Source organism: Ambystoma mexicanum, chromosome 13 (assembly GCF_040938575.1).
Source record: "Ambystoma mexicanum isolate Mex_15411 chromosome 13, UKY_AmexF1_1, whole genome shotgun sequence".
Lineage (NCBI taxonomy): Eukaryota > Metazoa > Chordata > Amphibia > Caudata > Ambystomatidae > Ambystoma > Ambystoma mexicanum.
The window spans coordinates 22,281,656-22,307,769 of NC_090938.1; the positions used below are offsets into that span (position 1 = coordinate 22,281,656).

General features: G+C 45.3%; 1 protein-coding gene across 4 annotated transcripts in view; it reads right to left on the reverse strand.

Moving 5' to 3' along the window:
• Nucleotides 1-26,114, reverse strand: part of USP49 (ubiquitin specific peptidase 49) — a 621,874-nt gene that overhangs the window by 24,107 nt on the left and 571,653 nt on the right. For all 4 annotated transcript variants that reach the window (XM_069633039.1, XM_069633038.1, XM_069633041.1 and 1 more), the window contains 2 exons: nucleotides 19,186-19,294; nucleotides 18,580-18,785 (listed from right to left, as the gene is read on the reverse strand). In XM_069633039.1, the coding sequence (XP_069489140.1) occupies nucleotides 18,580-18,785; nucleotides 19,186-19,294 (315 nt within the window). The remainder of the gene's footprint in view (nucleotides 1-18,579; nucleotides 18,786-19,185; nucleotides 19,295-26,114) is intronic.

The following is a 26,114-nucleotide window of genomic DNA, read 5'->3' on the forward strand; positions in this document are numbered from 1 at the left end:
TCGTGTCACCGACTCTGACACAGGCCTATTGACTCTGGCTAAATCCGTTACAACTGCCTTCTCTAGATTGCTTTTCATCAAGAAATGTGTTGGTGCACCTAAACTCGTATAACCACCTTTCCTTCCCCTTGATATATTGTTGAAGTGCCATTTTCCTCGGTTTTCACGTAAGTATTGCTTATGCTAAAGTACTACCTTGCCTAACGTGTTCACAATCCAATTGGGAAGTGTTGCTGGTGTGTTTAGGAGTCTAACCCTGTATAACTTGACCTTTCCCTCCCTCTGAAGAAATTGTTAGAGTGCCATTTCTGCTTGGTTTACACTGTGCCATTTTGCTCAGTTTTCACTCTTGCTAAAACGTGTCTACAATTTAAATAGGGAGTTGTGCATACTTTCCTTGACTGTTTTAACTTGCTTTAATGATAGTGATTTTTGTGTGTAGAGTTAAGAGTGTGTAAAATAGATATATATATGTCATGCCCTACTGGAAACTATGGGGGAGATGGCGGCGCCATTACTAGATCCATTATGTTTTAGCCGTACTTCTGGTTAACGGTCTAGTCATTTTTCCTTAATGGCTGCCGCCGTGTATAAACATACACTCCTCCTGCTGCTCCGAGAGTTGAACTTGTTCTCCTACGTGCTCACACTGTGCTGTGTCTTGGCACAGTGTTACTTTCCCTTTACCGCTGCCTGCTTATTTCCTAACTTTTTCCCTTGTTATTCCTCTCCACGTGGTGTCCTTGTGTGTCTCATTTCCTACTTGCCTTCATTCCGTGTCTTCCGATCCTGGATTCCCTTCGTCCTTTGCTGCGTGTTGTATCCCGTATCCAGTCTGCCATCTCTTACCATTCCTGTGATCACTCTGCTCTCCTATCCCAGGGACTTGGTTTACCACGGCCCTGCTTGCCTTCCTCTTCCCTGGAACGGTGCAGAGTCCCTCGGCGGCAATGGAAGTTTGCTGCTCATCATTACAAAATCCAAGGATCAACAATTCAGGGTTTTTCTGCCGTAAGGCTTTTCCCTGTGATATTTGGGTCTTACTGCCGGGGGGGCTTCTCTGTTGGGGTCTATCCAGCCGGCAGAGTGGCTTCCCGAGGAGAGAGACCTTATTTACTGCATAAGAAGGAAAGGAAAGCAAAGCAAGAAACCCGGAACCTCAGATGGCAGAAGAAGAATCAAGAAGGTGACCTACTGGAAGAGACAGGTGAGGAGGAAGGGAGGGAGGAAGAGTCAGAGTGTGACAATATATTCTTTTGATACAAAGCTTTGGTCAGTGTTTCCTTGTCCCACAGTACTGTAGTCCTATTGTGTAAACCCTGAATACTGCTCATCTCCCTCTTGAGATACGTCTGGCTGCTCAGCCATAACTACCAACTAAATCTGTGTGGTACAGACTGATACCAAAGGGGATTTATTGCATATACCTGTAGTCCTCATCTTCTGTAGCGCTCCCAAAGGGAACTGCATAGGATTCTGCCTAACAGTTTTCCCTTCAGAATGTTGCCCTTGCAGGCCCACCACAGGAGATCCTGTGCGAACCTGTTTGGAACCTTAAGTAGTTCTGACATCTTGCCTGAGAATTGGGACCCTTGAGTCCTGAGAGCCCAGTGCAGCGATCTCATTCTCAGACGAGCCTCTTGCACCAGAAAACTACAGGATGCCATGAGGCCAAGAAACCTCAATAATATGAAGGCTGGTAGAGGGTCGGCACTCTGAAATTTGGTGACCATCTGCCAAATGTGATGAGCCCTCACTTCGAGTGGCGAGGCTTTTCCAGAGGAGGCATCCAGGATATTAGGCAGAAGCCTGTGCAGTTCCCTTAGGGACCACTGCAAAAGGCTTAAGACTACAGGTGTTGGCAGTAAACCCAATTGGTAGCAGTCTGTACCACCCAGATTTACCTGGTAGCTGTGGCTGAGCAGCCAGACTTCTCTCAAGAAGCGTTAGACAGTATATAGAGTATACAAGATAGGTACCAAAATGCAGTAGCACAAGCAAACACTGACCAGAGCTTTGGTATCAAAGTATATAAATATTTATTTAAAGACACACTTATAGAAACACTCCAGCACTATTATTGTAAGCAAGTTCAAAACACAGTCACTATTAATATATATACATCCCTTATTCCTTATCAGACAAGTCTTAGTTAACACCACTTATTTTCAGACAGAGGTGAGCGCTTAACTGAAGATGGCACTCCAATAAGTTATCAAAAAAGGGAGGGAAAAGGCAGAAATTAGAAAAGCACACAACACTAATACTTTAGAAGCACCCAGCAAGACAGGAAAGTCAAAGTCGACTTGTGAGCAAAACGTTCAGAGGCCAGGCTCCCTCTTAGAGAGAGCAGAGCACCAATGCGCCCAAGATCACACAGTTTAAGAGGCTCGAAAAAGTCTTGCAGGGAGCTCCAAAAGGAATTAGTTCAACTCAGAAAAGTTCAGTTAGCCAGCCTAGGGTCAGCCCAGGTAGTAAGTCGAGGATTTAATAGACACCTTGTACAGACCGTTGCAAGGGAGGCTAGGCGGACACAGTACCTTTAAAATGGAGAGGATCGTCCAGCGGGGGCAGTTGTTCCTGGCAGCGGGTGCAAGTCGCGGCGTCGTCCAGAGGAAGAGAAGATCTCGACGTGGAGGAAAGCTGACGGTCGTTGCACTGCCAGGGAAGAAACCAGCCGCGTAGTTCTCCGGTTAAAAGGTACTACCCTTTTATTCGCGGTAGTGGTAAATCGTGGTATCCCGGTTGCCGGGGTGCTTGGCACAGGCAAGGCGGCCACGAGATGATCCGGGAAGGCGAAAAGGCGGGCAAACTGGTTATCCCCACCAGTCAAAGGAAGAAGACTCTTCGGATGAAGATCTTCTCTGTCGTCGGGAAAAGTGGTGAGACGGTTCAGCAGGGCTCCACCGGTGGTGTCGTCGTTGCAGGCCGGCTCAGCTTCTCCCTCCTTGGATTCTTTAGGTCCTGTGGCGATGTCTGAAGTTCCAGTCCCCAAAGCTCTGCTTTTATGCAGAAAACCCCCATTCATCAGTCCTAGCTGTCACTCAAACATGCTAAGTGGTGAGCCGGGCTGCTCACCACTGGGCCAATCATACAAGAGTGCGACTTGAGTTGCCGAGGCAACTCAGTCCAGGGTGCCTAAACCCCCTCCCACACATCTTGTAGACCCAGACAGAGTGCCACCACTTTTGGAGGCTTCTGTGTAGAAGCCTGCCAAAAAGTGGAACAAAGGGCTCAACTTGGGTTGGAGTTACAGAGGCGAACACAAACGCCATTTTAAAACCGATTCCTGGCAAAAAGACCCAACCGGGGAATAAATATTGAATAAATAACCCGGCTGTATCTTTAACATTGCACCAAAAAGTGGTGCGTTTAACATGAATGGGAAAATCCCATAGAAAATATTCCGGTGGAATATTTCGCGTGGTAACCACTGCCACCAGCCAGAAACTCGACGAGGGGGTACTGCACAGTGCCCCCTCGAAAAACAGACCCTGGGGCAATCTAATTACCCCTACCAGTACTTCCACAATATGATGGTTTGTACTGGTTCTGTTCACAATTTAAGACTAGTAAAGTCAATGGTGACTTTACATGCCCTGGGAGACAGTAGTCAGTCCCAGGGTATCGAGTCTATGTTTGGGGGTCACTATGACACCCCTGTGTTACTGCACTGAGGGTGCTGTGTAACACACTTACCAAAAACCACATGAAACCCTATGGAGTAAAAGACCCCATAGCCCATAAAACACATTACAAAGTCAAAGGATATCTCAAATCATGTCTAAGAGTGGGAGAAAAAGAGTCTCGCTCTTAGCAGGAGAAAAAAATAAACCCCAAAAATCCAGCAAAGCTGCTGGGGGACTCACTAGGTTTGGGAAATTAGCCTTAACAGAGAATTCTCCCTAACACAGGACTGCTCCGATAACTGGAGTCTTTGAGATGGTATCATGATTTACTTCTTGTAATTGAGGGAGAAGCCCAGTTTGTGGAGAAAGTGGGAAGTCACGCTGAGATGCACCAGGGTCGGTTCTGGAGAACGTGCTCAGATCAGCCAATCGTCCAGGTAGAGGTAGACGTGAATCTCCCCTCTCCTGAGACTTGCTGCCACCACCGCCTTCAACATTGGTGAATACCCTCGGGCGGAGGTCAGCCCAAATGACAGAACTCGAAATTGATAATGAGAACCGCTAACTGTGAACCTCAGGTACCCCCTATTCTTGTAATGGATAGGCACATGAAAGTAAGCATCCTGAAGGTTCAATGACACCATCTAGTCTTGCATCCTCATCACGAGTTTGGCGATAACCCTCAAATGCGGCGGTAACGCTATTACTGCCGCATTTAAGGGTCTGCCAAATCATGGGTTTGACTGCATTTACCCCCAGCTCTGAGCTAGGGGTAAAAGCGGCTGGAGTTTACCAATTTTTGACGCAATTACCGCGCGGTAATACCGCCGACGGTAGGTGCGCTGAAAATGCCCATTGGGTTTGAGAGGGAATTCCCAAAAGGGCCCAATGGGGAATTACAGTTCCGCCAAACCCGTGATCCGGCGCTAATAGTGTCAGGGGGTTTGGCAGTAACGCTATTAGCCCTGGAGGTATCCAGGCGGTAACACCGCCGGGATACCGCCCAACACGTGATGAGGCCCTTGGAGTTGGAGAGCCTGAAGGAGCTGCGAAAGCGTAACCATCTTGAACTTGCCATTCCTGAGGAACTTGTTGAAGTTTCTGGGTCTTAATCCTCCGTCCTCTTTGGGTATTAGAAAATACAGGGAGTACCAACCCTTGTTCCTCTCCGCCGCAGGTATTGGTTCTATTGCACCTTTCTCTAGCAGGGTCAACATTTCCTGTATAAGGGGCGGATCTGGAATTTTCAATGAGCTGTTTCCCGATGGATGATCTTGAGGCCTTTTTTTAGAAAAGGATGGCAGTAACCCTGGGCTACCGTTTCCAGTGCCTAAGCATCTGAAGTAATGTCTCCCCATTCTTTCGGATGCTGTGAGAGCCTGCCTCCCAGTGGGGTCTTGTGTATTAAGGCCTCAGAGAGGTTTTCAGGCAGCTGGAGCAGCGGCTGAGGGCAAAGCTACCGCTGCTTGAGTTGATTTAGTACCTCTCCCTCGTCCATCACGAGGGAATTTTCTTTGTCCTCTATGACTGGCTTGTCTGAGGAGTAGAAATGAAAGAATTTACCCCTCCAAGAGGAATGTTGAGGCTGTCTAATGGCGGCATTATGAAATTTAGCAGCTGCTTTTGAGGTCTGTACCTTTGCAGACTTCATCAGCCTTGCTACCAAACAGTCTCGCGCCGTCAAAAGGCATACTGAGTAATCTAGATTGCACGTACGGTGCATACCCAGATTTCCTCAGCCACGCAAATCTGCGTAGCACGGTACTAGTCGCCATGGATCTACAAACACTATCTGCAGTATCCAGACCTGACTGGAGGCACTCACACATTGCCTTCTTACCATCTTTGATGATAGCCAGGAAGCCGCCTCTCTCTTCCCCTTGTCACGGCTCGCTCCCTTCACTCCCATTCCCGCCACTTGGGGGCATGGTTTGGGGTTTATTCCCTACTGGACATTTCCTCCGAACCTTATGCTACAGTGTTGTGATGAATTGGGAGCGCTAAAACCTTATTTTCCAAGTTACTTCCCTTCCAGATCCATTCCAGGTTTTTGGCAGCCAGCATGCTACTTTAATCAAATGACTATGCTTCCCAGAATGCCTGGCTCACCGCTTCACCTCGTCCCTTGCAGGACAAGGTTGGGTGGAGGATAGGCAACACCTGTGGCTGCAGGTGCAGCAGGCGGCACACCTGAGGGGTGTGCTCGTTAAGCAGCTTTAAAAGCCTCAGTTTGCTTCAGTCCAGCGCTGGTCATTGTTGCAGTGTTCCTGTTGTGACTGGTCCCTTGTTCCTAGCTTTTGTGCCTGGTTCCTAGTTCCTGTTTCTTGTTCCTCTGCCCTGGATTTCAGATTCATGTGCTTAATTGATTTCTGCTTTCTGGATTTCCCTTTCTGTCTTCCTCTGTCTGCAGGCAGCCTTTCTCTGTGCTTTACCCTTTGATGCAGCCCAGTTTGCCTGTGTTCTCTGTTTCTTTGATGCGGTCCTTTGCTACTGTAAAACTTGATGCATTAGTCTTTCCCTTTATAGATTTAGCTTCCTGCCTTTTCTCCTTGGATGGGTGGGAAAGGTTTCCTTTTGTGATATCATTTTCCCTGCTCCTGATCCTTACTTTCTATTGGGATCCATTCCATGTTTTCCATTGCATTTCTGCATTTATTTCCCATTTGATTATTAGGTGTGGGGTTCTGTTGTAACTAGTCCCTGTGTGAATGCCTTTTGTTTTCCTCACTATTCTACAATCACAATTCCTACTTGCCCCAGGTCTTATGAATTTAGTTTTCCTCCACCCATTGCTTTTATAGCCTTCTGGGTCCCTGTTTGATCTACTGGGTTTGTGAAATTACTGACATTCAAGTGGTCTTTCCGGTCCTCGTGAGTACTGTTTCTAAGTTCCTTATTCAGTATCATCCAGAGTGTCAGCTCACAGATCCTGTCCTTGCTTGCCCTCTACGTGGGCTTAGCGCTGTCAGTGTCTGTAATAGCATAGTGGGTAAGGAGTTTGCCGACTTTCCTTTCAGTCATAAGGAGGTTCTAAGTGCTTACCCCACATCCCTTTTCATATATTGGTATTATTGTTTCACTCTATTTGCACTCCTGGGTTTTAGTATACACGAGTCTTGGGTATTGTATGCACGTTGTTAGATTCAAAGTTGTTCACTGTGCGATTCCGTGCACATTTCCCTTGCCATATTCATTGCCTTCTTCCTTTCTTAACAGAATGACCAGCCGTTATTCCCGTTTGAATATGGCCAGTTTAAGAAAGAAAGGCAGCAAGGCCACTAAAAAGTTTGCACAGAAAGCTTCCCTTACGTTTACCTGTGACAATCAAATCACTGATCCTGACTTAAATGAACTCCTTGACACGAATGGGTATTTACGTGCAAAGTATTTTTCCCACAGCATGGCCCATCGTACATTGCCTGATCCTAGCTCTGTCTTTAATTTTGATCCAGATTCTATGTCCGCACAAGCCCTAGCAGCGGAAAACAACACACTGCTAGATTTATTACACACAAGTACCTCTGTTGTTGAACCCCATGATTCCGGTTGTGCTTTATCTCAGATTGAACAGTTTCATGATTCAAACATAAAGAATGGAGGGGTTCCTTGCATATCTTCTGTTTTCAGCCCTCAGTCTACAGCTTACTCCTCTGTACAAGTACTTACTGTAGTCCCTAATGCCAAGAGGTCTGATGTCAATAGTCTGCTTAAGGGAAACACAGACCAAGTCGGTAAGAGAGAGTATAGATCACAAAACCTGCAAGCAGTAAATGACAATGTACAATCAGTGCACATCCGGATGGCTAGGGCAGGATCCAGCCCTGATGCCACCATGCCTTCCCCTGTGCCTACTGATAGGGATGTACAGTTAAGGCGGGGCATGCTAAAAGCTGAATTTGAGGAGTTAAAACAAGAATACATTACTTTACTAGAGGAGAATAAAACCTTACAGTCTTTTCTGAATACACCTCAAACTTTATCCGTTGATGAAGTGAATAAAGTTCAGTCCCTGAGTGCGGAGATTTCTGTAGGTCATGATACTTGTCAATATGTAAGATCTATTGGGAGTGAAAGTCTTTTTTCTAGCAGAGCACTTATTCAGAGCACAGGTTCTGACAATTTTTCTACCGTTTGTCAGGAATTGCTGTTAGCTGAAGATGTACAAGCCACTCCTTCACCTAAGATTTCCTGTGTAGCAGTTTGTCATAATTCTGAGCTTGAACACATACATGCTTCTGATTTCCAAACACAATCAACAATGGTTGCATACACAGAATCAGTCACTACTGTAGGCTTAGGTTCTGCCCTTGATCTAGCTGCTGAGACTGAAGTAGACATTCAAGCTGATGCGGAAAACGATGCTACCTCTGTGTTCGCTCCTCCTTCTGCCAATTTTTGTCACAACGAACAGTCAAAGACAGTACATAATTCTTGTTTAGATGGACTCATTCCACAGTATACTGAACCAAAGACCCGGCAGGGGATTCCTGAACTGTTGATTGTTAATATGCCACTTTCAGAAGCTAAGACAGAGGAATGGACACTTGACGAAAACCTGATTAACAGAGACTTTACTATGGTGATTCCTCTGGTTGATTTTGATTTCTACAAAGGAAGAGACTCTGTGTCATCCACTAAGGAGAGGGACGGCATGGGTACAGCTCAGTCTTTGGTTACTGGTGCCAAGGAGTCAACCGCCCTAAAGGTGCTTTCCATTCCTGAGCCACAAATGTGTCTGTCGACTTCTGGGACTCCAGTCTGTCCTCCTACAACCATGGACTCTTCAATTATCCAGTCCACGGCTCTACAGTCATCGTTGACACACGTGTCTTCAATCAATGAACAATTGCTATGCCTGCCAGTCACTCAAGAGCCTTCACCATGTACGTGGTCAGAGCCAAAGACCTTGACAAGTTTGTCTTCAGCTAACGAGACGGCTCCAGCTTGCATGCCCTCAGCCTCAGAATTTCCTCTGGCATGCCTGTTTTCGGCTACAGTGACTCATCCAGCGGGTTATCCTTCAGCCATGGAGCCTCCGGTAGCACATCCTGAGTGCATGTCTTCAGTCCCAGAGCCTACTGCTAGTTTGGCTTCAGTTCATGAGAGACCTGTATCCTGCTCAGCCTCACTGCCAATATCGGAGGTGCACCTGTCTACTCTGTCTGATCATGTTGCATATTCTTCTACTTCAGAGTTACCTCCTGAATCCCAACCATTTCTTACGGATGAACGTCCAGCCTGCCCTTCTTATGCTTCAGGGGGATCACCAGAATGCCTGCCTTTTACACAAGTTGATTCTCCCAACTGCTTGACTGTAGCTCCCGAATATGCAACATCTGAGTCTGAGGCTTCTGCCAGCTCTCTCTTCAGAAACATCAAGCTGGATCACGACTCGGGAGGGCCTTACATGCGAGGCCATTGGACTAGCGTGGAGTATTACGAGAGGGAGACGGATACCATCCGCCATGGCCCAGTCACCGAACAAGTAGCCGACCAGGATAGCGGGCTGGGCGGTTCGGATTTGGGGGCCGGTTTGGATCAGCAGCTTGACAGCTTTCTTGTTGCCGGATCCCACATGAGCCTGAGGGAGGGGACGGGCACGGGCCCCCCAGCTGCAGCACCAGTCGGGTGCAAGTAGCCAAAGGAAGGGTATGACTGCTGCAGTTCAAGATGTGCCTGTTATTGCTCCTGCTGCGAGTGTGCCTGATGTACCAAGTACTGCGTCTATCACTCCTATCGGTATGCCAAACGTCCCTGCGGTTGTATCCCACGTGCAACAAGGTGGCTACATGACTGACACCAGGAGTGCCAGCCTCGTACAACCCATTGGACTTCCAGGCCCCCAAGGCGTGGAACAGATGCAGTCGAACCTTGGTCACCCTCAACCACAGGCCTTTACCCAGATGGATGACGGGAGAAGATCCGAACCTCTACCTCAGCCGCCATCTTCTTTTTCTGAACATGAACATTTCCTGAAACCTGCTATTTTCTCACCTCTTGTGTGTCCGCTCTCGGCAGGGAGGCTACCAGAGCATCTACCATTGTCTAAAGCATGTTGCACCAGCCTGCCTCCCTCCTCAATGATGTATGAGTGTTCGCTCCCAGTGTCTGAGCTTCCTGGACCTTCCAACTCTGCTTCGGGTCCTGCAAGTCCTTCATGCCTTTCTTCGACCCATGAGTCTCTTCCTCACCGAAAACCTGCCTATGGCTCTTCTAGACTGCGGCCTGATTCTATTCATTCCAGTCCTTCTGCTTTTGCCCGCGGGTCATCTTTTCCGTCAGTGCCACCTCCGAAGACAAAGCGCTCCTGTCATGGAAGGAAGATGTTTTGTGGGGGTGACGATCGCCTGGAGTCGGCCGTGGGAGGGGGTATACTGTCACGGCTCGCTCCCTTCACTCCCATTCCCGCCACTTGGGGGCATGTTTTGGGGTTTATTCCCTACTGGACATTTCCTCCGAACCTTATGCTACAGTGTTGTGATGAATTGGGAGCGCTAAAACCTTATTTTCCAAGTTACTTCCCTTCCGGATCCATTCCAGGTTTTTGGCAGCCAGCATGCTACTTCAATCAAATGACTATGCTTCCCAGAATGCCTGGCTCACTGCTTCACCTCCTCCCTTGCAGGACAAAGTTGGGTGGAGGATAGGAAAAACCTGTGGCTGCAGGTGCAGCAGGCGGCACACCTGAGGGGTGTGCTCGTTAAGCAGCTTTAAAAGCCTCAGTTTGCTTCAGTCAAGCGCTGGTCATTGTTGCAGTGTTCCTGTTGTGACTGGTCCCTTGTTCCTAGCTTTTGTGCCTGGTTCCTAGTTCCTGTTTCTTGTTCCTCTGCCCTGGATTTCAGATTCATGTGCTTAATTGATTTCTGCTTTCTGGATTTCCCTTTCTGTCTTCCTCTGTCTGCAGGCAGCCTTTCTCTGTGCTTTACCCTTTGATGCAGCCCAGTTTGCCTGTGTTCTCTGTTTCTTTGATGCTGTCCTTTGCTACTGTAAAACTTGATGCATTAGTCTTTCCCTTTATAGATTTAGCTTCCTGCCTTTTCTCCTTGGATGGGTGGGAAAGGTTTCCTTTTGTGATATCATTTTCCCTGCTCCTGATCCTTACTTTCTATTGGGATCCATTCCATGTTTTCCATTGCACTTCTGCATTTATTTCCCATTTGATTATTAGGTGTGGGGTTCTGTTGTAACTAGTCCCTGTGTGAATGCCTTTTGTTTTCCTCACTATTCTACAATCACAATTCCTACTTGCCCCTTGACTTGGGTCTTATGAATTGAGTTTTCCTCCACCCATTGCTGTTATAGCCTTCTGGGTCCCTGTTTGATCTACTGGGTTTGTGAAATTACTGACATTCAAGTGGTCTTTCCGGTCCTCGTGAGTACTGTTTCTAAGTTCCTTATTCAGTATCATCCAGAGTGTCAGCTCACAGATCCTGTCCTTGCTTGCCCTCTACGTGGGCTTAGCGCTGTCAGTGTCTGTAATAGCATAGTGGGTAAGGAGTTTGCCGACTTTCCTTTCAGTCATAAGGAGGTTCTAAGTGCTTACCCCACATCCCTTTTCATATATTGGTATTATTGTTTCACTCTATTTGCACTCCTGGGTTTTATTATACACGAGTCTTGGGTATTGTATGCACGTTGTTAGATTCAAAGTTGTTCACTGTGCGATTCCGTGCACATTTCCCTTGCCATATTCATTGCCTTCTTCCTTTCTTAACACCCCTTTGCGGATGTGGTCAGCAGCCATTGCTGCGCAATACCACAGGGTGAACGAAAATTTAGACAAGGCACAAGTGGTATTTGCCAGTTTAAAAGCCATGCTACATGCAGTAAATACTTTCCGCGCCCAAGCATCCACCCGTTTATCATCCCTGTCTGTGGGAATGGTAGGGTAAGCAAACTGTTTTGTGGTTGTGACTACCTGGATCACTAAACTTTCTGGAGTCAGGTGCTTGCTTAAATAATCTGGGTCACTGCTGGATGGCCTATATTTTTTGGGAAAGTTCTTATTAACCGCAGAAATAGAATCTGGTATTTCCCAATTTGTTGTAACCCTTTTTTGTAAAGCACTGTGGAAGGGCAAAATGGGATCCCTCTGTACAGCTTGGTCTAATATGTCCATTAAGTCATCTTTTTGCAAAGGAGGAGCAGGTCTACTCCATCCCAAATATTCCACTACTTTGTCCATTAATTGTCTGTATAAGCTATCAGCGTTATCTGCAGGAACTGGCTTCCCAAATTCCAGCTCAGGAGATTTATCTAGCCCACTGGCTGATTGTAGTTTTTCATGCAGGTCTTTAAGCCTAGATTTCACTGAAATAAATTCATCTGGCACATTTGGAGCGTCATATTAAAAGCCAAAAGGTGTTTGATCATCTTCAGATGGCTAATGTTCTTCATAAATTTAAGAAAGAGATTTAAATAAATCTTTTTGTGGCGAAAAAGTCTTCGGTGTAGACTTCAGGGCCAATGGCTTCGAAGTCTTCGACTTAGGCGTCAATGGATTCGATATGGGTGTCGAAGCTTCTGACGTCAAGGGCGTCGATGGAACCGATCTTGTTTTTGGCGAAGTTGTCTTTGACAAAGCCCCCAAAGGGCTGGACTCTCGACTTGTCGAGGTCCTCGACACTTTTTCATTTTTTCAAAGACTCTCAATCGTCAGGCTTGCATGCAGAACTCGAGGGTGCACCGGGTTTTGCCTTAGTCTTCTCTTTGTCATCTTTTTGCAGAGCGAGTAGCGGCTTCTCTCTCAAAGCTTTTCATCATTTCCCTCTGAAACACTTCCCAGTTAGATGGGGCGTCAGATTTCGTTGGATATGTGATTCTCTCGGGTGAGGAGTCACTTGAGGAAGAAGGACACCTATGAGGTCTTTTCTTCAAATGAAGAATGACGGGAGCGGCTTCTCGATTGTGATTTCTTGGATCTTTTCTTTTCGACAAGGTGAATCTCTCGACTCATCAGAAGTACCTTTTTTTGGAACCAAAGGGTACTTAGGAATTCTACCCACTGCCAATTTACATCTACACTCTCTCTATGCCTTGTCAGTTTGTGAGTCATTGCCTGACAGGAATTACATTCCTTCGTAAGATGCTCCATGCTGAGGAACCACAGGCAAATGCAGTGGGTGTCGGTGATGGACATCTTTGACCCACAATCTTGGAGGCGACGGTGAAGACATGACATATTCTTTAAAGAACCCGAAGTGCGCCATAATTTCTCTGCGTCGGAAATACAGAACTGAAGCCAATGGGCGCTGCATGTGCTACATGGTTTATAGTCATAATGTCGAAAAAAAAATGTCGACAGACAAAAATGTCGAAAAAAAAATGTCGAAAACAATAATGTCGACATCCTATACTTATAATGTAAAAAGTCATTTTTTCGAAAAAAAAATGTCGACATTTTTTTTTTTGACATTATGACTATAAACCCTTAAAACTATCAACACCTCACCCAACACCCCCCTGCCACCCCCCCCCACACCCCCCAACCACCCTTTCACCCCTCATACTCAACACATACCAATTATTTATTTATTTATTTATTTATTTATTTATTTATTTATTCAATAAATAAATAACCTAAAAATGATCATTTACTATGGGGGGGGTCCCCCCCCAACCCCCCCTCACCCAACACCCCCCTGCCGCCCCCCCACACCCCCCCAACCACCCTTTCACCCCTCATACTCAACACATACCAATTATTTATTTATTTATTTATTTATTTATTCAATAATTAAATAAATAAAAAATTGTATTTACTATGGGGGGGTCCCCCCCCAACCCCCCCTCACCCAACACCCCCCTGCCACCCCCCCACACCCCCGCAACCACCCCTCATACTCAACACATCATATATATATTTATTTATGTATTTATGCATACACTAAATTAATGTCGAAAAAATATCGAATAATGTCGACATTTTTGTTTGTCGACATTATTGTTTTTCGACATTAATTTGTCGACATTTTGACTGTCGACATTATTGATGTCGACATTATGACTGCACACCGTGCTACATATACTGTGGATGATGCCAACGATCGGAGGTAGGCCCATGAGGGACACTGAGTCATCGATGCTACCTCACAATGCCCTTTGTCCAGAACAATTCTTTCCGAAGCAGCTGAAGCTGGAAAGATAATTATCAAAGATGAGGAATAAGTGTGAGGACACAATCCATTCAAAAGCGAGATCACCTGAAACGGAAGTTAACAACCATCATTGCCTAAACCAAAGAAAGGCAATTCTAAATAAAAGGGGATACAGCTTTCCTAATGAGGGATACCTGAAAAAGAAAAACATTACCAGCAGCTAATTGATGGTGTAGAAGGAATCCAAAAGTGGCATGAGAGAAGCCCTCCTTGGATAAATCATCAAGGGGGAGAGAAATATAACCTGTGTTGCATGTGGCAAACAAATCAGTGGGACAAACAGTGTCAATGTGTGCTGTACCCTTGTGGAAGAAGTTGTGAACCCCAGTGGTGTTGAAAGTCAAAGACTAGTTTTTGTTATTAATTATCCATATTGAGGATCTAAGTGTGGAAAGTCTGAAGCAAGCCTCACCACAGAGTACTTGTTTTAGTGGTAGGAGTTTTATCCTGGCAGGCAAGAATTCCAGGAAAGGGACTATTAGTGGTTAGTCCTTGCAGGTTAGTGGACCAGGAAGAAGATAACTGAAGCACTGCAGTGTGGTAGAAGTTTGTGGTGGAAAGAAAGTAGCAAGTCCATTAAAGTGTTATGATGAACTGTGGTAAAACCATCCTGACAAAACGTCATTTGTTATGAAGAAGAAATGTGAAAGTGATTGTTCTTTAAAGAAGAGAAATTATATTGAATACTGACTGGAAGTGTGAAGACAAAATATTTTTGGTTTATCAAGCAAGAGCTTGTGGAAACGTTTGACAATCCTTTTGAAGAGTGATAAATCCTGTTTAGTAATCAGACAATCCAAGTGGCAAGTGAAAGACTTATGGAATGAAAAGAACTTCATGTGGTATTTGGAGAGCAGAACTTGGCTATTGAAAATAACTTTCTTGATTTGAACTTTTGTTTGAAATATCCTGAATTAATCCTGGGGAAAGGGATCCGACCAGGCTACGAGGATACATGTTTACAAAGTTTATGTTTTAACTGTTATTTTATTGACTTTAAACTGCCCTATGATACCTGTATGATTTTGTTGTATAAATAGGGACTGGGGGGGGGGGGGCAGATAACGTTTGATATTTGAGTGTTTTCCTTTCATCTTAGTTTGACAGGTAGGGAAATCCTTGTTAGGTTAGGGAAAGCAAGGCATTTATCTCACCCTTAATATTTAATAAAATGGCTACTTGTCTGTCTCGCATTTCTGACCCCTCACAAAGGGCAAAATCTGATCCCATTCTATGACTTGGATAATCAATGGTTTCTTGTTTTCACTATATAGGTCCCAACCCACTGGTGGAAAAGAAGATTGGAGGTGGCCTTTTCCTTGTTATGTAACTTGTGGGACTGGGACTAGTCTTAGTTAATTTAGCAATTTCTGGGGTACCTACGTTTATATGAGCTGAGCAAGAGTCAAGATTTAGAGTCAGACACATAGGCATTATTTTGGTTGTATAGACTTATTTTATAAACACAAAAAGAAAGGGGTTGTACTAAGTCCTATCTTTCCCGGCCTCTAACTAAGGTTACTTGTCAGAATGTCCAAAGTAAAAGAAATGTCCAAAACCCTAAACTGACCCTCACACCTGCAGCTATTCTCCAGCAGTTCAAAGCAAACTTCCAAAATGTGCAAATAAATTAATCAAAGTTCCACCCACTTCAGGAGAGGGTTTCTTCTCCCGATTCCTATAACGTTCTCAGTTCTATTCAATTTCTACAGTTCACCATTCGTTTCCACTCTTCCCCTGGTATTCTCTCCTGCTAGGACTATATACGAATTACATACAAAAGAACTTCAAGACCTTGATGGCTTTTACCCTTGCCCTAGATTACAATTAAAATGTTCTCTACTTTGAAAGGGGTAAGTGTCGCTCCGTTATTTTCCTTCATACACAGTATATGATATGGCACTTATAATGCACCTGTACACAAGTGTTTCTAGGCGCAGTATCATTTCCTTCCACTTGATTCCTGGTATATTCTCCTGCCGGGACTCTGAAACACTTTAATTCACAGTTCATTATTTTCTGTGACTTTCCCTTCCCCTGAATTGCAGCTTCTATATCTTCTCCTTGCACAGTTCACAATTGGGTGCGAGTCCCAGACACGCTACTTTCCGTGCCCGGTACACTTCCTTGCCAGGCCTTTCCACATTATAATATGTACTTCTATTCACGTTCCCAAGTATAATGGCTTTAGATTCAACTTGCTTTCCAAACATACAATGGTTCTCAGTCTCTTTTCCATACAGGTCTTGGACCTTCACACACGGTTCAAGGGTTCCTATTTTCCTGTTTGAGCTTTCCCACCTTCTATTTGGTACTCTTTCCGATGCGCGGTAGTCCGGAAAAAGCTCCCCGACTTCCCAAACCTTGTGCGCGGGCTCACCGGCTTTCTTTGGCTGCTTTATCGTCCTTCGCTTCAATCTGTTATGTCTGCATCCTGCTGTCGGCTCGGACTACCGCGTCGTCTGATCCCAGGTCTCCCCTCTGCATCCGCCTCTTTCCAGCAGCCATATCTGGTCATGGTGCTGCAGCGGAAGGCTTCTCCCTCGAGATTGCTCTGCACGGTGTCTACGCAAGACCGCCTGCTTCCTAATTAATTCTCCTTCTCTCCATTGTGGTTTTCCGCTGCCGGTTTTGAATCTCCCGGCAGTGGTCACATGTTCCCAACAACTAGTACGCACACGGTTCTTTGCGGTCATAGTAATCTTCATTACTCAATCCCTCCTCCTCACGCGAGTCTTCTCATATGGATATGTATGGGTGAGTCTGACCTTCACTCAGATGTTCTATCTCACAGTATGCAATACATAAATAAATGGATGTCTTTATCCCTTAGAGATGGAGAGGTATACCATGTTCTATCTAGCGAGTCTACCCCATTCCTCTGTGGGTTGTCTCCCCTCATGTGATGCTCCCACAGAGAGCCAGGGTCAGAGTCAGGTCGGTTCTGCCTTTCCCTGGCCACATGAGGGGAGATACCTTGGGATGGCACCCAGCACCTTTGGCCATCTTACTGCCGGCTCCCAAGGTGAAGAAGCTGACTGTCACACTGCCCATCAGTTTCCTTGTTCTATTTATTTTTATGTGGTATAGTCAGTTCTAGCACTGTATAAAAGTAGCACAATATTTTTTAATGGGAAAATCTGGAAACAAAAAGAAAAGAAAGCCAGACTGGCAATATATATGTCATCCACAGCCGAGTGACTATCCCTCTGACATGAACACCCTCAACCCCATCTACTCCACAATTCAATCTTGGATGGCTGAAAACTGGCTTTGTCTCAACAGTGACAAAACCGACCTCTTGCTAATTGGAGCCACAGCTACGCTGGGAAAATTAGACAAGCAGTACTGTTCATTCACAATAGACAACATACCAATCACTGTGTCTCAAGTAATCAAGACACTGGGCGTATATATCTTGAACCTAGCCTGACCATGGAGAGGCAGGTTAATGCCATCGCGTCGTCAGCAGCCTATCATTCTAAACTAATCAATGCATTTAGACCATTCTTTACACAAGAGAACTGCCTCACTATTGCAAGGGCCATCATTGGATCTAGGCTTGACTATTGCAATACCCTTTTTGTTGGAACGTCCCAAAAAAAACCTGGCTAAACTCCAACTAGCTCAGAATAACGCAGTAAGGGCCGCAACTGGTATCTCACGTAGAGACCACATCTCTGGTGTCAGGAGGCAAGTGCACTAGCTACCTGTCAAAGAAAGGATTGTTTTCAAAACTCTGGCTCTCACACACAAATGTCTTCATGGGCTACCCCCCCCCCACCTAGCTCAAAGGATCATCAAACAAACATCCTCCAGACCATCTAGGACTGCATATGCCAATCGCATCATTGTCCTTCCTACACGCAGAGTGCGAGCAGGGGGCTCCAGCTTCCCAACCATGGCAGCAACATATTGGAACACCCTCCCAGCCCAAATCGGATCGATCGAATCTCATGCAGCCTTCTGCAAGGCTCTAAAAACTAGTCTCTTTGTATGACGTCCACCCTTTCCTGCTTTGAGACCTTTGTTGTTCTCATTCATTTACAGACTGTGAAATATAACCTGTGTTGGATCTAAAGACTATCTGTAACTAAGCAACTGTATCAAACTGGGGCCACTCACCTGTAACCCCGAAGAAAGCCTACTTTCATGTTCTTACAGCACCTTGTTGCCCATGGGTTGTAGTGCGCTATACAAATCCAAAATAAAAAAAATATATGAACATTACAAGCTAGCTATTAAAATAGCTTTTATGGAAAATAATAATGCCCCTTTCAGGTTTAATGAAATACAGCAAAAGAAAAACGTGTGACCAGGAGCAATGTGGTATAGACCAGGTGGGTGTTATGGAAGAGTGCTAGAAGGCTGCCTGGGACCTTAATGGTAGGAAATGAGTAAGCACAAATGAAGTAGTGCACAGCTGGGCGGGGCATGGCAGATTGCCTCTGCACCACTACATTAATAAGTAACAAATATATTTGGACACATTCTTAAAAGAAAGCACAAGTAAAATACGTCGTTTTTTTAACTTCCTTGAATTACTATTTCTTTATATGCAAAGTTTCCACATTTTCCAAAGTAAAATGAGTATTTCATTTTCAGTCCATATTATTTTAATACCCGACTATTATTATGGAGACAGAGACCAGCTCTCCCCGTGACTTTGATAAGGTTGTTCTGGAGCCAAATGTGAGTGTCTCTGGGTAGCAAAAGGCTGTCAGTGCAACTTTGAAACATTTTCAACAAGTAAGAAGCTACAGATTGGCTCCCACAGCTAACCAGGCACATACCTCCCTCAGTGTTGTAGCAGTATGCAGTGTAGTGTCCTGAGCCAAAGCCTTTCCCATGATGCATCACCACAGCCGAGAGGTCATAAACAAATGTTGCTTTGTCAGGAGAAGCAGGGGTTTCTCCACAGCAGTACGGTTCCATGTTCAACACCTGGTCAAAGAAGACATGGACCCCAATCTTTTCTCTGTGATTACGCCCAGACCACCTGAAATAGCAAAACACAGGTCTGAAGATGTTTCTAAAAGGACAGCACATTGAAACATGCAACTACAGCACTGTTGAAGCTTTGTTATTCTGTGACAAACCTATTTCAAGTACATTTAGATAAAAGCGCCTTCATTTCCAAATTTGCTACAGTGGAGGGGTTCACATGATGCACCCCAAACTGGGCAGTGTAAAAGCCAAACATGTTGCAAACCACACCCAAAAGAAGACTGATGGGAAGGCTTAGTACTTTGCAGATTCTAATTGCAACAAGGACAGGATCAAGCTTGCATGTGAATGAGAGAACAGAACATTGTAGGTCAGCACTGGAAAATCGTCCCTCTGTATTCACTTTAAATCCCCAGGCACCCTTACGCCATGCCACTTCCCGTCATGCTCACCGAAATCTCTTAAGGTGTAGCCGGAGGACCTGAGGTAGTCGGTAGATCAGCAACTGCTTTCTGGCCTCACTCAGAAGAAGTGCTTTTGGGGAGGATTTCCGCCGCTTACCTAAGAGGAATACATAAACAAACACTTATTTTCTATAAAGTGAAGCTTATCAATCTGACCTCACTGCTTCGTAATCCGACTGCATGCAGGACCAGTGCCATCGTCAAGGATGCCCTTTTCAACAACGGCTCAATTAATTCACTGCATAGGACCTTCTACCAGTAGGAGCATAGAACCTCTCCAGCACAACAAAAGATAACAGAGCGGTTTTGCTCCAGATCACAGACTTAGCGAGGAACTGGGACACAAGCACATGAATTTTAAACCTTATTCTCTCTCCTCGCCCCCAAAGAGTGGTCTTTCCCATAACATGGATTTTGGCGGAAACATGAAAATATACAGAAAAGCACCAAAAAAGGAGCTGAAAGAACACTTTCTAATCACCCACTTAGCTTGTGAGAATCAATTTGCATCATAACTATGTTTTATGACATTCAGCAAATTGAGTACTACCCCAACCACTGTACTATGCAGATCTAAAAACTGCGGTAGCAGGGAGTATGCATAGGTTACAACGTCCATTTTTAATGGTAATTTTTCGATGGGGTTTTGGCCGATTTTTTCCTTCGAGCCCTCATCGAAAAACATGGGGGGGGGGGGTGGGTATATAAGGGGAGAGGGAATGGAGGACGAGAACAGAGTTAAATTGATTGGGGAAGGGGGTTTGGGGGCAACCCCCAAAAAGAAGTTACTTAACCCTTGTAACGTTAAGAGAATGGCTGGGTAGAAGAGACTTCCCAGTGGCTGGGCCCAGGCTATGCAATTCTCTGCCTGTACATTTAAGAAATAATTATGACTTTGCATCATTCAGGAAGGAGCTCATGACCTTTCTTTTTACATAGGGGTTTCCCTTCCTTCTGGTAGCTCTGTTCTACTCGTTCCCTAGGTGTAAGCGCCATGATGCCTTTTGGCGAAAGCACGCTCTAGAAGAAACTAAATGATTGATTGATTGAACGTCCTATCGTATGGCTGTTCCTCCCATGTATTCTTCATCTTTTGACATGATCTTTTCCAGCTTCAGCTGCTTTAGGAACATTGTCGGCAGAGGGCGCTGTGTGTCGATTCCGTCGACTCAATGTCCCTCGAGGGCCTACGTCTCGAGGTTGACATCATCAGCAGTATTTATAGCATGCGCAGGGCCCGTTGGCTTCACTTGTGTTTTTCATGTGTTTTCCTTTGTGGAATTAACTGTTTAGCATCATACCGTATCAGACTCTAAAAGAGCGTAAAAGTGTAATGCCTGGAAATTCTACAGTGGGGTAAGTTGGGAGGGGCGATGAGGAATACGAGGGAGGAACATACAGTCGAAAGAACGTTACCAGGGGTAAGTAACTTGTGCTTCGAATGGATTGTGTCCTACCACGTATTCCTCATCTTTTGATAGACTCCCAAAGCAGTGTTGGTTTTGGAAGCGGAAGTACGAATTTTCAGAATTATTATTAGTCATGGACCGAATGAAGGACTGCCTTCCCAAATCCTCCTTCCTGAGGTGAAGATGAGTCTAGACAGTAATGTTTTACAAAGGTATGGATCGTCAACCAAGTGACTGCCACGCAGATGCCCCTTATTGCCACCCCTCTTTGGAGGGCAGAAGATGATGCCATGCCCCTCGTAGAATGGGCCCTTACGCCTTCTGGAGGGTATTTCCCAGCCAATCTATAGCATTCTCCAATGCTCTGAACAATTCATCTAGACAGGGTTTGTTTCTTTGCTGCTAGTCCCAATTTATGACCCGTCTATCCAATGAAGAGCTGATCATCTTGTCGAATCTTCGCAGTTCGTGAAATATAGAAACTCAGAGCTCTTCTTCCAGGATGAGGGGTTGGGTAAAAATAATAAGTTACTCACTGTAGTGACTACCTTACTCCTAAGTCCATAGTCCCCTTGTGATGCTGGAAATGCATCGGAGGGACAGGGCCTCCGTATCCTTTACTGATTTTTATCGTGTGTTCTGTCGTGTTTTCCGCGCAGGAGTTCATGGGGGACTCCTGGCGGTGCAGCTCTCTCTTTTGGTTTGGTGAACGGACCCGTGGGATACCCTTATGGCACCCATGGGTGGGGGTACAACCCTGTGCCCCTAGTGTATATTTTTGGGCACCTGTGGGTGGCCCACAGAGCAGGGTATGGGCTGGTGGTAGCTCCATGCTGAATTTGACAGGTGCGCGTAGTATCCTCCATTTTGGGATACCCCGGCCCTGCCATTGGGATCAGTTGATTCCGGATGGAAAACAAAATGGCCCCTGCGGCCTCTTGCTTTCTATTACCCATTTCCTTGTTTTCCCAAAGTCCTGGGAAGCCCTGACTCTGTCCCTTCCCCCTGACTGGCTGTTGGGTGGAAGTGCCATATATGGTGTTGTTGTGAAGGCCTGGCCAGACTAGCTGGAGCCTTCTCAGTGATGTATGTTGTGGGTACCTCCTGTGGTAGGGACCTGGGTGAATAGAGTGTGTGACAAATATGCATTCTGTGTTGTGGATGTCTAGTATCTGGTGGTTGACACAATGACTGAGACAGCCCTGCCCGAATCCAATATGAATGCAGTTGGGAGTGTTGAATGGCTCGGTACTTGTCCCAATACACATAACTTGTTCTGAGTGTCTGGAGAGAAGCGAATGGCCTGAATACCTCGTGTGCCTGATTGGCTGCCTGCCTGCATGAATGCCCTTAGTCGTGATTGGATGCTTGATTGTCACCCAGCGGAATGAATGGGAGATCAACAGTATATCTGGGGACCTCTCACTGCTAGGAATCGTGTTCAGAAGATGAAGTCCACTACGACGAGTAACTGGAGTAACTGAAGCTTGACCTTGAAGCCCCACTGGACGAGAAGAAGTGCTGTTGCTCTCCTTCACAATCTGAAAGCTGCTGTGTCTCCAAGGACTGAACCAGAGAGGACCTGGTAAGGCGCCCTCTTCCCGAGCTACGAGGGACCATTGTGCACAGCTGATCTTTGCCAACGCTCCCTGGTAGACAGACCTTCGACAGGCTGCCGACCCGAGACGAGGACTGCTGCGGAATCTCAAAGAGAAGCACCCGTACTGTTGTCCGCCACTGTCGACGACCGCCGTCGCCGACCGGAGCCGCTGTGCTCCCATTTTGCCTAAGAACTTCATTTGATCATCGTACGCTCTCGCCTGCATCGTCGCCCACTTTATCCCGCTGGAAAAGGCCTGACCGTCCACGCGCCGAGGAGCATCCGCCGGTGGGTTTCCCGCCACCTAAGGACCACACAGATGCCGACGACTCAACGCCCTTGCCGGGTCACAGTTCTAAACGGACCTTAACAGACAATGAGATTACTGTCCTTGAAAAGGGCTTTTCATTTATCCCAATGCGTAATCCAAGTCAAATGGATCTAGAAATGGAGCTTCGGGGCTTTTTTAGAAAAATCAGACTAAAGGATTATTATGGAAATAACAGTAATGATTTAGATAACAACAACACACCGTTTAAACCTAAGTCTACCTTTACACCTACATCCCAAATGGTCTCCAATGAAACCATCATCTTTGAACGTGCAGTCTTACGAGACTTCCATTCCATTTTCGTGGAACCTACTGACTCGAAACATAATCAATGTTACAACTTTTCCAAAAAAGATTGGTCCTGCCTTGAAGAACTGAAAAGGGACACTTCTATTATCATTAAACAGGCCGACAAAGGCGGAGGGGTAGTTGTCTGTGATGCTTCTTTCTACGATTCAGAAGTACTAAGACAACGCTAATTTTTATTTGAAACTTAGAGGGGACCCTACAGTAGGAATACAAAATGAAATTCTAGCCCTAGCTACACGGGCTAAAGATGCAGACATTTTGAGTATTAAAGAATTCCAATTCCTTACTAACAAAGGTATGCGAGCTCCCCTCTTCTATATCCTTTTGAAAATTCATAAGAATATGCTTAATCCCCCAGGACGTCCAATAGTGTCGCTTTGTGGCTCGATCCTTGAACCATTGGGAAAATATATCGATTATTTCCTTAAACCCTTGGCGATGGACACCCCTACTTATCTGGCAGATACTACTGATGCCATTGTCCACCTTGAAGGCCTTCCTTTCAACCCTGTCAATAACTTGTTTATGACTCTGGATGTGGAGTCTCTATATTCCAACATCCCCCAAGCAGAGTCTCTACCTATTATGAAATTCTTTCTGGACCTTAGAAGCGATCCACAACTAGTTCCGAGTGAATTTATAGTTGACTTATTGGAAATCGCCCTTACTAAGAACTATTTTAGGTTCAAGGAAAGTTTTTATTTACAAGTAAAAGGAACCGCGATGGGCGCTGCTTTTGCCCCCAACTACGCGACGCTATTTATGTGGGCTTTCGAAAAAGTTTCTATATTCGACGACTCCAATCCCTTTCTGCAGTCCATCACTTTTTATAAGAGATACATAGATGATATTATTATCATCTGGGACAAGACCAAGGGTGACCATGAACTATTTCTCACATGGATTAACTCCCTTAATGAACATCTTAAATTCACTATGTCCACCAGCAACACATCTATCTCTTTTCTAGATCTTCTACTTAAAATCAAGGATGGAGTCATCTCGATAGAACTCTATCGTAAAACCACAGATCGGAACACGATTCTGCATTTTGATAGCTTTCATCCTCAAGCCCTGAGAGAAAGTATTCCCTATGGTCAATTTTTGAGAGAAAGACGAAATTGTACAGACAAAAAAGATTTTGTGGCCCAGTCTAACATCATAGAGGAAAGACTATCACAGAGAGGCTATCCCTCGCATATATTAAGACAGTCACGCAAAAGGGCAAGGCACCAACATCGGGAAATTTTGTTGGCCAAAAAATCGCTTGAAAATTCGAACCAATCGCGCATGGTTTGTGCAATGACTTATAACACACACCATGCCCGAATCAAGAAAGCTATTGGTAAACATTGGCACCTGCTTCAAATGAATACACCTGATTTAGAATACCCCATGTTTGCCTTTAAAAAGGGCAAGAATTTGAAAGGCTGGTTAACCCAGGCTGACAGATTACGGACCCCTCTGTCTACCAAAACGATAACTGAGATGTGGGGAATGGAAAAGGTGACGGGTCACTACCCTTGTGGCACTTGTTGCCAGTGTGGTTCCACCAGTGCAACCAATATAGTTACCATTAACCATAGACCCTGGAAACTTAGAGGGCACACGACGTGCAATTCAAAAAATGTAATCTATGCCGTCATGTGCCCATGTAAGAAAACATACATAGGCAAGACTACCAGACCTGTCAAATTGAGGATATCAGAACACAAGTCTAGAATCAGGACCCGCAATTTGTCTTCACCTTTAGTTGCTCATTTTGTAGAGCACCTTCACAGTTGCGAAGATCTACGTTGGTGGTGCCTCCAACGTATAGTAGGATCCGATCAATATGCTACGGCCAACAGACTGGCCTCATGTGAGCATTGGTGGATTTACAACACCCAAAGCCACATTTCAGGTCTAAATGCCCAGGAAGAATGGCAATCAGTATTTAACTAATCAATATACAGATTACCTTTGTCCAGATATATGTAGGGCTCCTCCTTCCTTTTTTATGGTGCCATCAGTTTCTAATTTCGCTATTCCTGGCCCTGCATTCTCACAGGCCTTTCTTTTGTGTCACACTTCATGGAAGGGCCGACTGCGTTTTATTCATTCATTTCTTTTGTTGTTTTTGTCCGGCTTTGCAATGCCGAGTTGCAAATGTGTCACGGCTCATTTCCAGGACACGCGCATGTGACTTAATGAAGGCGAGGTATCTATTCGTTTAACACACCAGAGACAACATACGTCCCGAATAGCCTACAGCCTTGCGAGCAATTTCAACCCCCGCCCAATGCCTGAGGCTATACGCATTACGTCTGCAGTCACGTATTCAAGCCAGGCCACGTCGTAGGAACGACGGCCCGGGATTTCCGTTTTCGCGGAGCTTGAGTACAATTCACGATTGCCGCAGATTGAATGACAGGTAACATGCTGGTCCTGTTTTCTTTTGTTGTTTTTTGGATTAATGCCCCTCTCCATCTGTTTCTGTTGCCAACTGTTAGAGGGAGCCTTGAATTTTGATTCCTTGTGATAAGGAGTCCTTAACACCCGAAAGTTCACAACAAGGCAAGACTCGTTTAGATTAAAGCTCCGGCCTTTCAGGCTATTCCTAAACAAACAGATGGACGGGCTATCAGCCGTTTACGGTTTAGTAAACTGGCCCGTGCTTTTCAGAATTAGGAGAATGGATCAGCTATAAACAGTGGTTTATAATCATCCGGTTGTTTACTTTGGGGCTAATTAGCGAGTAGGCAACCGGTAGACGGTCTAATCTATGGTAGTGTTTTGCTGTTTTATTTATTTATTTATTTTCTTATGTTAGTTAGACCATGCAGTTGGGTGAGTCACATTGGTAGTTTCAAGATTTATTCGCTTGTTTACTCTGGAATCATTCTATACCGTGGAACTCTACCATGACCATAGAAACAGTATCTATTCATTTACTTACTAATTTACTTATTTATGCAGATTCATTTTGTCAAGTTCGTCTTTGTCCAACTGAGGAATTTACAAGCCCTGTGGACCGTGGGATCCAGTGTCCTTACTAAGACTACTATTAGACTGGTACTTTGAACTCTACCTGCGTTGTCTTCTTGTATGCCACGCTCTCAAAGTTCTGAACATATACATTGGGGCATCCAGGTGAGCTGCCCGATTCTAGTTTTCAATTTTGAGCTTTAGCTCACATACATTTGATCTACAAGTGGGTTGTATTTGGACAACCAATCCATTTTTAAATAACTTTTGGATCTGATATTTTTTCAGTCACCTATAGATC